We start from the raw sequence: 13,836 nt of genomic DNA, 5'->3' as shown, positions 1-13,836 counted from the left end.
CGCTATCCAAATTCTTGATATCCAGACCCAGGAACTGAACAGATTAAATTTTCAGATAAGTCCCTTGGTAACCCAAATCTTACTTCCCAGTATCTAAAACTAAGGAACCAAGTAGATTCAGATAACACAATATCCTTTGATATCCAAATTATCTCAACAGAGGAACTGCAAAAGCTTGAATAACAAAGAAAATCTGTACCAAATTTTAACAAATATTTGTAACCCAAAGCCAAACAGTTCAAAATTAATGATGGATCAATAGTAACATCAAATTGCATGATCAAGAAAATGATTTCAATATTTATGAAAATGGGGCAAATCAAAGGGAAAGGAAACTCAATCTTTCTATCACTGTCTTCCAGTACCCTCAACTCCAGAAGTCTCAGGCTCCTTAAGATAAGTGCTGTTAACCAAATTTCTGATATTCATTCATTCATTCACTCAATCTTTCTACTATATATGCCAGGTACTGCTTTAGGGGTCAGGGATACAATACTTAACAAAACAAACAAAAAACCTAGTCCTACTCAACTGGGGGCAACAGGTGACACATTTCTTGTATGGTATAGCAGATGGTAATACATGTTTTGGAGAAAACAGAGCATGAAGTCTTCACAGTTGGGGTTGTAATTTTTAAAAGGGATGGCCAGACTGAGTGAAAAACATTTAAGTAAACACCTAGGGAGATGAGGGTGAAGTTACAATATCCTGGGTGGAAAGAATAGCCTTGAAATAAGAGCATCCTGGTGTGTTTAAGGGTGAGAAAGGAGACTGGTGTGGCTGGAATAAAGTGAATGAAAGGGAAAGTAGGAGAAGACAAGGTAAGAGAGATAACTGGGAATGAGACCACGTAGGCCATTAGGATAACAGCTTTTTAAGAGAAGCTGCTGGAAGGTTTTTGTATAGGAAGTGATATAATTTGACTTACATTACAGCAGAATCATTCTGGCTATCATGCTGAGGAAAGAGAAGTCTACGATGACTCCGAGGTTTTAGGTTGAGCAAATTGAGTTGTTATCAACTAAAACATGAATCAGTGTTGGGGAGATTAGGAAGAGAAAGACAGGACCTTTAGCTTGGACATGTTAAGTTTGACACATTTTAGACATCATAGTGGAGATAGGAAACAGGCAGTTGAAAGTTATTCTGTCACGAAGAGGCGAGGTCTTGGCTAGATATATAAATTTAGGAATTGTCAGCATATACACAGTGTTAAAGCTATGAAATTCAATGGGATCAATAGGGGAGTGAGAGTAGATAGGAAAAAAAAAAAAAAGGAAAGGTCCAATGACATGACCCTAGGTGGTTAAGGAATAATGGAGACTGAGGAGTGATGAACAAGGAAAAAATGAGAGAAATGTGGTTTTTCTCAAGCCAAGTCAAGAAAGTGGTTAAGGAGTTGGGAGAGACCAGCTCTCCTACAAAGCTGTAGGTAGGATGAGGAAGATAAGGACCAGCCCACAGGCTTTGGGAATGTGGAAGTCACTGGTGACCTCTATGTGAACAGCTTCTGCAGTGTGAGGGGACAAAAGCCTTATTGAGTGGGTACAAGAAAAATGAGACAAGAGGAACTGGAGACAAGTATAGATGACTGAAGTAATTTTTTAGTTATAAAATGAAAGAAATAAAATAGGGCAGAGGAGGAAGAGACGGGTCAAGAGAGGATATTTAAGAGGAGGGAAATTTGGATGCTGGTAAAAAATATCCAGTAGAGAAAAAAAATTAAGGGTGCAGAAAAGAGAAGGTGAACTGCTAGGGTAATGCCTTGGGTAGAAAAGGGGGAGGACATAGGTAGTTCCTCCAGGAAGGAAGGCAGGGTACATGGGCACAGATGCAGATAGGTGGGTGGACACAAGAGTTGGAAGTCTATAAACAGAAAGGAAGATATAACCCAAAGGTGAGATGTGGGGAAAGGTGTTGAGAGTTTGAGGAGAAAAGCAGAAGTCTGAAATACTCATTGTGGAAAGTAGGAGATGAGAGGAAATACAGTATGATTCCAGGTAGCATTAGGACCCATTTGAGGTTAGTGACCATGAATTTAAAGTGAGAACAGACAGTATGATTAGGTTTTTCTCTAGCCACGTTCAGCAATACATGACAGGTAGAGAGTGGGCAGAAAGCTGGACTTAAGCAGAACTGTGATTCTGCCAAGCAAATATGAGGAAGCAAGAGAGGAGCACAGGAGATGAAGGGGAAAGCAAAAAATGTAATGACAGAATTTAAAAGCTGGCTAAGGACCGATAAGTGAGAACACCAAGTAGATAATGGAGCAGTAAAAAGGCGGCAGAATTTAATCATTTTAAGGGATGGCTAATGATTACTGAGAGTCAAAGGACTAGAGAGAGTTAGCTGAAAAGATAGGGATTGGTAGTCTGATAATTGAATGCTTGAAAATGAGATTCTAGAGGGGTGGCATATATTGGTAATGACAAGAGCTAAGGAATGGCAGTGGGAATAAGTAGATGAGACACAAAGATAATCAAACTATCTACGGAGAAAAGAAAGCCAAGAAACTGTAAGGTCAGAGTATTATAAGCATCATCTCTCCAGATCCTAAGATCCTCAAAGTTATGATAAGAGTAATGTCAGAGAGAATTGACAGTGAGCTGGGTGCTGAAATCAATGAGCCAAGGAAATAACCCAGAGGTCAGACGATGACTATTTTGGTTGTTATGTTCATTGGCTGGCAGTATAGGCTGGTAACATGAAAATCAAAGATGGGGTTTTTGAGGTAGAAAGAAAAGAGAATAGTCAGGAAGTAGCAATGAGAAGCAAGAAGGATATAAGGTTTGGGGGGAAAAGGTATTGCCGAAAAGGGTGGAAGGGAAGCAGTATCTGCAGTCTTCTGATTCTAGGCTCTTCAAATGTAAAAAAATATTGAGATATAAAGGAATATTAAACACAGAAATTATAATTTTAAGTAATAATAATATACTGGCATTTGTGGGTGACAGGTCACCCAGAGTACAAACTTGTAAGTGATCACACAAAGATGTTAAACAATGTTTCTCAAATCAGAATAAGCTAGGGGAGCTGGATACAATGCAGATCCCTAGGTCCTATGCCATACTGCTGGATCAGCATTTCTGAGAGCCTAAAAGCACCCTGGGAATTCTTATGTCCAGTGAAGAACTAATAGCAAGGACAGACGAAGAGAATGACAGCCTTGTGCTGTTCCTTCATCTACTCTTGGTACTATTAGCTCACCACCTCCCCTTAAGTTCTCAATATATACAATAATCATGGAGTTATTCAGTCTTAATAAAAACAAAGTCAGCAGAGAAGGAAGTGAATGCCTTACTACATCTAAATGGGAATTGAGAATAATCTGATATAGAGATTACTTTGTACGAAAAGTGCCATGTACTTTCCACATTTACTAAGCCCCCACTTTATTAGGTGCTTGAGATACAATGATATATAAGACAAGAACAATGTCCATAGAGGACTGCCTGTAACTAGTGGTCATGTTTCCCAATTGGAGAGTTACTGGCATTTGAGGTACAATAATCCTTCCTGTGTGGAACACTCTTAGGCATGTTTAGTATCCCTGGTCCCTGTCCCCTAAATGCCAGTTTTATTATGCTCAGTCATTTTGACAACCAAAAAAATATGTCTCCGTACATTTGCAAATGCTCCCTAAGGGTGGTACTGCCCTGTTGAGAATTATTGATGGCCAGTAAACCCGTTAACCCAGGGAACTAGATGATGATAGGATGTATGGTGGATCACCCTCTCACCTCTGAAATAGCTTAGTGGCAGTTCTAAAGATAGTAGAAAATTGGTTCCAGAAAATAGTGCCATTAGAAACCGCATTTTCCTACGTGAAGGCTGACAATCACTATGAACAAATTATTACTATGAACATACCTCTATTTTTGCAGTTAACCTCTCAATTTCAGACCGATCTTCCCTGTGATTTTTGGTATTTCCTCTGAATTCCCTCATTTGCTTTTTCTGAAGCTTTTCATAGCTTCTCTTCAGTATGCCTAACTGTAGAAACAGTTATTTCTATATTTAAAGTTTAAGAATTTGTAAAGAGTAGTGGTGAGACAAATTGGTATTATGAAAACAAGAGCAGTGCTAACCAGTACTACTGAGAACATGTTAGATTTCCAAACTAAAACACAAAAGGAAACTAAAAATTAAATATGTAAAACAAACACTACCAAAGAAATATATTCAAAGAAAAAATTTGAAAAAAAATTTTAAACAAAAGTTTTGTATTACAATAGCCCTGCACTTAAAGACCCTACCACCCAGCCCCACAATAAAGCAGCAAATAAAAACTCTTTTTCTTTCCTCTAGGTCTGTGATTCTCAAGCCATGCTCTTGCAGGGCACTGATATTCAGGATGCAGGAGAAGAGTACTTTGCAATTAAATCAGAATAAAAGCAGTTTTTTCCAAATCTGAAGAATAAAATTGAGTTAATGGACAGAATTTTCTTACTTTTCTTATTTATCCCAAAATGTTTCTTAAATCTTTGGATCCTCCATTATTTATAATCTAGTAACTGATAAAAATTAAAATATTAAATGTAATTTTTGGTATCAAGTATTTCACAGTATTACACAAAAACAGCTCTATTTCTTTCAGGTACTCAACCAAGAAACATATTTTAGCATCTCTTCTAGGTAGTATCAAACCTACACTTAGGCAAACCTCTTTACCTGGATTAAAGAACAGAGAAATGGATTCCCACTCCTGTATCTTTGATGGAGTATGTATTTCCCACTTTACAAAGTAGAAACTGGCTTTCATTAACAAAGTTCTCAAGGGTGAAAGAGAGAGAACTACACACACAACATTTAACAAAACTAAAATCTCACTTCTTCATGTAGTTTCTTCAACTCCTGCTTATATTCCATGGTCATCTCTTGCTTGATTTTTTCATGTTCTTCTACCTGCTGATGCAACATTCCAACCTAAATGCAGAAAGGTGGTAGTATTTTTCACTATTAGCATTGAAACAACATCCCTGAGATATAAAAATAGAAAATAATCTCTGTATTTATTTGTAAATTCAAGTTCTCAAATGCATATATATGGTGATGCCCCACTTCTTAGGAAGTCAAATACCTAGTTATTTAATAATTCTTTACACTGCCAAAAAATAGTGAACAAACAGCTAGTTTTTAGAATTTCTAGGTTTAGATGAAGACTCTCTCTCTTTTTCTTTTTTTCTTTTTGAGATGGGAGTCTCACTCTCGCCCAGGCTGGAGTGCAGTGGTGCAATCTTGGCTCACTGCAACCTCTGCCTCCCAAGTTTAAACAATTGTCTGCCTCAGTCTCCCGAGTAGCTGGGATTACAGGCGCATGCCACCACACCTGGCGAATTTTTATATTTTTAGTAGAGACAGGGTTTCCCCATCTTGGCCAGGCTGGTCTTGAACTCCTGACTTCGTGATCCACCCGTCTTGGCCTCCCAAAGTGCTGGGATTACAAGCGTGAGCCATCGCGCCTGGCCGAAACTGTGTCCTCTGTCTGATTATCCTACTCAACCCTTTTCATCAAAAAAACTCATGAAAATAAGAAATATAAAGTTTTGAGAGTCCTGGAAACCAACAATACTTCATAAAAAATCTAGAAGACCTTAGGAATAATTTCTCTACAATAAAGTACAGAATAGTAACGTCAGACAGGAAAACAAAAGGAGGCTTGTGCCTGCTTTACCATTTACCCAACTCCAGAGAAACGAGTTCCACCAACCATGGTAAGGAAGTTATCCTAACCCACTTTTCAATGATTTGATACCAGTGACATCTATTTTCTGCCAAGCCTTCACCTCCACAAGTATCCAGCAGTATTTCTTTTAATAACCAGCTAGAATTTCATCTACTGATAAGTAGGGAGGGAGAGGGAAAACAGGGAACACAAGGGAGTAAACAATCACAATCTACAACAGTAAATTTTTTTAAAGTACTAGAATAAGCTACTTATAAGAATGAGGACTAAATGCAATTCCAATAAAAAATTATAGTGGAATTTATTTTTGTAAGAAACTTGAAAAAGTCATTCTAAAGTTCAAACTGGAAGAATGGGTAAATACAGCCAATAAAATGGAAAAGTCTAGTTTTAAAAAAAGATGTAAGTGAATGATGTAACTGAATTTCTAGATGAAAGGAAATTTTCTGAGCTTAAAACTAATGAAAAAGTAATTTTAAAATGATAAATTTAACCATGTAAAACTTCTATTTTTAAAAAATCCAATTAACAAAATTAAAAGGTAAATAAATTGAGAAAAATATTTACAAAAAAATCAAAGGGCTTTTAACTTTTAGTATACAAAAGACTTACAAATTTGTAAAAAGTATTAAGCTCTCAACAGAAAAATAACTCAAGGACAAGAATGATTCCCACAAAAATATAAATGTCCAATAAACATGAAAAAAGGCTTAATTTCACTAGCAATCAGAGAAAAACATCCAATGGCATTTTATATCTACCAAATTAGCAAAGATCTTATAAAACGAGACTTGTGAGGGTAAGTTATCTGGAATCAAAGACCCATAAAGTGCTGAAATACAAAGCACATGACTTTTCCAGAAAGCAATGTGGGAGTCGATATTAAAACACTTATAAATATTCTTAACCTTGTTGGGCGTGGTGGCTCATGCCTGTAATCCCAGCACTTTGGGAGGCTGAGGCAGGCGGATCACGAGGTCAGGAGCTCAAGACCACCCTGGCTCACACAGTGAAACCCCACCTCTACTAAAAATACAAAAAATTAGCCAGGTGTGGTGGCGGGTGCCTGTAGTCCCAGCTACTCTGGAGGCCAAGGCAGGAGAATGGTGTGAACCCAGGGGACGGAGCTTGCAGTGAGCCCAGATCGTGCCACTGCAATCCAGCCTGGGCGACAGAGCAAGACCCCATCTCAAAAAAAAAAAATTTCTTAACCTTGACTTGGTAAACACTACTTTTAGAAATCCATGTAAAAAAAATAAATGTAGAGCCAGGTAGAGTGGCTCACACCTGTAATCTCAGCACTTTGGGAGGCAGAGGCAGGAGGATGGCTTGAGCCCAGGAGTTTAAGACCAGCCTGGGCAACATGGTGAGACCCTTTCTCTACAAAAAAGGAAAAGAAGAAAATAAATGTAGATGTTAAGAATTTGTTGGGGCCGGGTGTGGTGGCTCACACCTGTAGTCACAGCACTTCGGGAGGCCAAGGCAGGCGGATCACTTGAGTTCAGGAGTTTGAGACCAGCCTGGCCAACACGACAAAACCTCATCTCTACCAAAAATACAAAAATTAGTTAGACCTGGTGGCAGGTGCCTGTAATCCCAGCCACTCAGGAGGCTGTGGCACAAGAATCGCTTGAACCCAGGAGGTGGAGGTTGCACTGAGCTGAGATGGCACCACTGCACTCCAGCCTGGGCAACAGAGTGAGACTCAGTCTCAAAAAAAAAATTGTCAATGGGGATTTGTTCTTTTATAAAAACTGGACAAATTGGAAAAAATCTGTATGTTTATAAATAAACTGTGAATGAATATAATGAATGAATGTACATAATAAAATATGTAAACATTAAGCTGTATTAAAATAGTTAACATGAAAAATGCTTACCATTTAAAAGACATATGGATATAAAAAGTATGCTATACTAAAATCCCAATTTTGTGAAGGATTTTTACTGAAGTCTACTTACATAGCTTAAAGGAAATACACCAAATGTTAATACAGATTAACTCTGATTCAAGGTATTATGATTATTTTTTGCTTCATAGTTTGTCTTTTCTAAATTTTCTCCAATGGCTACTGCTTTTATTAGCAAGAAAAGAACATTTTAAAAAAGAAAAGAAAAGAGGCTGACCCTAAGCCCACCTACTTTGCTTTGATAAAGATCATGAGGACTCATCTGTTTGATTAAAACAAGTTGAAGAGTCTTAACTATTCATATTTCCTAGCCCACAATCCACCAGAAGATCCAAAATTAGAAAGTATGGTAGGTAGAAGGGGTAACTGCAATGCTCAGCAGAAATGAGCAATAGCTTTTAGCAAAGACAGAAGAAAAAAGGGAAACAGATTACCCCAAAAGGAGACTCAGGTCTACACTGCTATAACCCGTAAAGACAAAGCACATCAAGCACATCAGTATGTAACAGCCATTACTCCTAACATACCACAACCAAGAGAAAAGGCAACCCTCAAAACACCACACACACACACACACACACACACACGCACACACACACACACACACACCTCCTTAAGCTTTCAGTAGTGTGGCCTTTTGGCCCTCTATCACATGTTAGACAAGACCCACCTGCAGAATTATAAAAACTTTAAATGATTTCATAAGATCTGCTAACAGCATGGGAGCTGACTAGGGAGTTCTCAAACTTAGCCTAAAGAGTTCTTTGACCAAGGTTTTTAAAAACTGAAGACAAAGAAGGGGGGAGAAAAAAACCAGGGGGAGGGCAAGATGGCTGACTAGACACAGCCAGGAGGCAAAGCTGCCAATGAGGGACTGAGACAACTGGTGTGCTCCTAACAGATCTTCAGAGGGGGTCACTGAAGAGTGGATGGAGGGAAGACACAGAAGCTGGGCTGAAGGGGGAGGAAGCTGGGAACCATACATGAGGCGACTATGCACCTGGACTCATTCCTGGCCCAAACAGCTCTGGAAAAACAAGTGAGCTGAACTAGCAAGGAGCAACCCACTCTTGCCACGGGCCTCTGGAACCTCTCGACCACCATGAACACTCAAGTTGACAGGGTAAGCCACTTAGAGAAGTGATAGGGGCAGCAAGCCAGCTTATATGGAGCCCAGAGGGTTTGGTGTGAGAGTATCTGTGGTGGGGCATGGCCAGGGATAGCCATCCCCTTAGGCTTAACTGGCACCCATAGGAGACTTTAGCTCTAAGGCAACTGTTGGACCCGAACTCTGCAGGGTAGTCTTGCCCATCATATGGGGCCGGTCTCACCTGACCACCCCTTGGCCTGCTGGCCTCTCCCAGGGCCCCAGCCTGGCCACACATGCTTACAGGGCAGCCTTGGGTGGCCTGGGGGACTGCATCATAGCTTCTGTGCTGGCAGACTATGCCTGACCAGCAGAGAGCTCCAGCAGAGTGGCCCCCATGGCTATGCACCAGCCTGTACATTCAGTCCCCATACTGCAGCTTCCCTAGGCCCATAGCAACTCCCCACATGGCTTTGCTGGCATGTGCCTATGCCGGCAGGTTTTGCTTTTCTTGCCCCACCAGCAGGCAAGTGTACATGTATCCACCTTGCCACTGCTGTGGCGGGAGTGCAGTTCATTTCCCATGTCCCCACTGACCACCACTGCAGACAGAACCTTGGTGGGCACCAAACCAGCCAGCCCTGCCTCCACCAGTGCCCCTTCCTTGCACCAACATTGCCGCAGGAGTGAAACTAGGCACAGAGAATAACAGATCCTCCCCTGCATGGAGCAACCACTCCTGTTTGCAGTACACAGAGAAGGCACACAGACATGCAACTGCCAGCGCCCTGCCCCCAAGCCAACACCACCACCAGTGCCACTGTGCACAGTCGCCAGCAGGGGTCCCCACTCACCTCCCAGCTGTGTTGCCTCCTCCACTGTGGTGAATGCTCTCAGGGAGGCAGGCACCCTGGCACCCACCAGCACCCTGCCATAGCTGACAAGTGTGTCCCCCACTGCACTGCTGCTACCACTGCTGCTGGCACATGTAAACAAGGATGAATCCCACTGTCACCACATTATGAAATGCTTTGGCTGCCACCACCCATTGGGGTGTAGTGACTAGTGGTCTGGGAGCACTCTGACCCCCCAATGCAGTGGATTCCTAACTTCAAGGAGCCAGAGAAAAAAGTTGGGGCCCAATACGAGCCCCCCAGAGTTACAGCACACGGTCTAGGAGTTGGGGGCTGAGCAATGGCCACCGAAAATCTTCCAGAAACAAAGCCAGTTGGCTGAATCCACCTTATACTACAATCAAACTCTCACAGTCATCAAATATGGTAAAAGGAAAAAAAAAAACCTCACCCAAGGGTCAGCAACTTCAAAGATTGAAGGAATGTAAGCCTACAAAGATGAGAAAGAAATAGTGCAAGAACTCCAAGAACTCAAAAAGCCAGAGTATCTTCCTTCCTCCAAACAACCATATCGCTTCTCCAGTAAGGGTTCAGAACTGGGCTAAGATGGCTGAAATGACAGAAATATAATTCAGAGCATGGATAGGAACAAAGAACACTGAGCTACAGGAGTATACTGAAACCCAGTCCAAGGAAGCTAAGAATCATGATAAAACAATGCAGGAACTGACAGACAAAATCAGCAGTATAGAGAAGAATGTAAGCAACCTGATAGAGCTGAAAAGCACACTACAAGAATTTCATAATGCAATCATAAGTATTAATAGCAAAACAGACCAAGCAGTGGAAAGAAATCTCAGAGCCTGAAGACTGGCTTTCTGAAATAAGACAGTCACTGACAGACAAAATAGACAGTATAGAAAGGAATATGACCAACCTGATAGAGCTGAAAAACACGCTACAAGAATTTTATAATGCAATCACAAGTATTAATAGCAAAATAGACCAAGCAGAGGAAAGAATCTCAGAGCTTGAAGACTGGCTTTCTGAAATAAGACAGGCAAGAATAGAGAAAAAAAGAATGAAAAGGAATGAATAAAACCCCCAAGATATATGGGATTATGTAAAGATGCCACATCTGCAACTCATTGGTGTCCCTGAAAGAGATGGGGAGAATGGAACCAATCTGGAAAACATATTTCAGGATATCATCCATGAGAACTTTCCCAACCTAGCTAGAGAGGCCAACATTCAAATTCAGGAAATGCAGAGAACCCCAGTAAGATACTTCACAAGATCATTCCCAGGACACATAATCATCAAATTCTCCAAGGTCGAAACTAAGGAAAAAAATGTTAAGGGCAGCCAGAGAGAAAGATCAGGTCACCTATAAAGGGAATATCAGACTAATGGTAGACCTCTTGGCAGAAACCCTACAAGCCAGAACAGATTGAAGGCATATTCAACATTCTTAAAGAAAAGAAATTTCAACCCAGAATTTCATTATCTGGCCAAACTAAGCTCTGAAGGAAGCACCACATATGGAAAGCAAAGAGCACTAACAGCCACTACAAAAACAGACTAAAGTACACAGACCAGTGATATTATAAAGCAACCACACAAAAAACTGCAAAATAACCAGCTAACATCATCATGAGAGAATCAAATCCATACATATCAATACTAACCTTGAATGTAAACGAGCTAAATGCCCCAATTAAAAGGCACAGAATGGCAAGCTGGATAAAGAATCAAGACCCATTGGTATGCTGTCTTCAAGAGACCCATCTCACATGCAGTGACATACATAGCACAAGATGAGAAATAACCAAAATCAGAGCTAAGTTGAAGGAGACTGAGACATGAAAAAACATTAAAAAGATCAACAAATCCAGAAGCTGATTTTTTGAAAAAATTAAAACAGACCGCCAGCTAGACTAATAAAGAAGAGAGGAGACTCAAATAGACACAATCAGAAATGATAAGGAAGATATCACCCCTAACCCCACAGAAATACAAACAAACGTCAGAGAATACTATAAACACCTCTATGCACATAAACTAGAAAATCTAGAAGAAATGGATAAATTCCTGGACACATACACCATCCTAAGACTGAACCAGGAAGAAACTGAACCCCTGAACAGACCAATAACAAGTTCTGAAATTGAATCAGTAATAAATAGCTTACCAACCAAAAAAAGCCCAGGGTCAGATGGATTCACAGCTGAATTCTACCAGATGTAGAAAGAAGAGCTGGTACCATTCCTGCTAAAACTATTCCAAAAAATTGAGGAAGAGGGACTCCTCTCTAACCCATTCTATGGGTTGTGCATCAACCTGATACCAAAACCTGGCAGAGACACAACAAAAAAAGAAAACTTCAGGCCAGTATCATTGATGAACATTGATGCAGAAATCCTCAACAAAATAATGGCAAATCAAATCCAGCAGCACATCAAAAAGCTTATCCACCACAGTCAAGTAGGCTTCATCCCTAGGATGCAAGGTTGGCTCGACATACACAAATCAATAAATGTGATTCACCACATAAACAGAACTAAAGCCAAAAACCACATGATTATCTCGATAGATGCAGAAAAGGCTTTTGACAAAATTCAACACCCTTCCATGTTAAAAACTCTCAATAAACTAGGTACTGAAGAAACGCACCTCAAAATAGTAAGAGCCATCTATGACAAACCCAAAGCCAATATCATACTGAGTGGGCAAAAGCTGGAAACCCTTGAAAACCAGCAGAAGAGAAGGATGCCCTCTCTCACCACTCCTATTCAACATAGTTTTAGAAGTCCTGGCCAGAGCAATCAGGCAAAAGAAAGAAATAAAGGGCATCCAAATAGGAAGAGAGGAAGTCAAACTATTCCTGTTTGTAGACGACATGATCCTCTATCTAGAAAACCCCATAGTTTCAGCCCAAAAGCTCCTTAAGTTGATAAACAACTTCAGCAAAGTCTCAGGATATAAAATCAATGTACAAAAGTCACAGCACTGCTATACACCATGAACAGTCAAGCTGAGAGCCAAATCAGGAATGCAATCCCATTCACAAATGTCACAAAAAGAATAAAATCCTAGGAATATAGCTAACCAGGGAGGTGAAAAATCTATAGAAAAAATATACAACACTGCTCAAAGAAATCAGAGATGACACAAACAAATGGAAAAACATTCCATGCTCATGGAAGGAAGAATCAGTATCATTAAAATGGCTATACTGCCCAAAGCAATTTATAGATTCAACACTATTCCTATTAAACTACCAAATGACATTCTTCACAGAACTAGGAAAAACTATTTTAAAATTCATATGGAACCAAAAAAGAGCCTGAATAGCTAAGGCCATCCCAAGCAAAAAGAACACAGCTAGAGGCATCACACTACCCAACTTCAAACTATACTACAGGGCTACAGTAACCAAAACAGTATGGCACTGGTACAAAAACAGATACATAGACCAATGGAAGAGAATAGAGAACCCAGAAATAAGGCTGCACACCTGTAACTATCTGATCTTCAACAAAACTGACAAAAACAAGCAATAAGGAAAGGACTCCCTATTCAATAAACAGTGCTGGGATAACTGGCTAGCCATATGCAGAAGACTGCAACTGGACCCCTTCCTTGTATTATATACAGAATTAACTCAAGATGGATTAAAGACTTAAATGTAAAGCCCCAAACTATAAAAAACTCTGGAAGATAACCCCAGCAATGCCATTCTGGACATGGAAACAGACAAAGATTTCATGACAAAGACACCAAAAGCAACTGCAACAAAAGCAAGTCAACAAATGGGATCTAACTAAAGAGTTTCTTTACAGCAAACAAAACTATCAAGAGAGTGAACAACATATAGAATGGAAGAAAACTTTTGCAAACTATGCATCTGACAAAAGACTAGTATCCAGCATCTATAAAGAACTTAAAAGTTACAAGAAAAACACAAACCACCCCACTAAAAATTGGGCAAAGGATATGAACAGACACTTTTCAAAAGAAGGCATACAGGCAGCCAACAATCATATAAAAAAATGCTCAACATCATTGATCTTAAGAGAAACACAAATCAAAACCACAATGAAATACCATCTCACATTGGTCAGAATGGCTATTATTTAAAAGTCAAAATATAACAGATGCTGGCAAGGTTGCAGAGAAAAGAGAACGCTTATACACTGTTGGTGGGAGTGTAAATTAGTTTAACCACTATGGAAGATGATGGTGATTCCTTAAAGATATAAAAACAGAAATATCATTCAACCCAGCAATCCCATTACT

At 39.9% G+C, this 13,836-nt stretch overlaps 1 protein-coding gene across 50 annotated transcripts in view; it reads right to left on the bottom strand.

Annotated features, from left to right (window-relative positions):
* CEP63 (centrosomal protein 63) overlaps nucleotides 1-13,836 on the bottom strand; it is an 89,649-nt gene that overhangs the window by 38,423 nt on the left and 37,390 nt on the right. For all 50 annotated transcript variants that reach the window (XM_055383318.2, XM_055383314.2, XM_055383317.2 and 47 more), the window contains 2 exons: nucleotides 4,831-4,926; nucleotides 3,871-3,993 (listed from right to left, as the gene is read on the bottom strand). In XM_055383318.2, the coding sequence (XP_055239293.1) occupies nucleotides 3,871-3,993; nucleotides 4,831-4,926 (219 nt within the window). The remainder of the gene's footprint in view (nucleotides 1-3,870; nucleotides 3,994-4,830; nucleotides 4,927-13,836) is intronic.

This window comes from Gorilla gorilla, chromosome 2, assembly GCF_029281585.2.
Source record: "Gorilla gorilla gorilla isolate KB3781 chromosome 2, NHGRI_mGorGor1-v2.1_pri, whole genome shotgun sequence".
NCBI classification, from domain to species: Eukaryota; Metazoa; Chordata; class Mammalia; order Primates; family Hominidae; genus Gorilla; species Gorilla gorilla.
The sequence above is the reverse complement of the archived record's forward strand: the minus strand, read 5'-3'. Positions and strand labels throughout refer to the sequence as shown.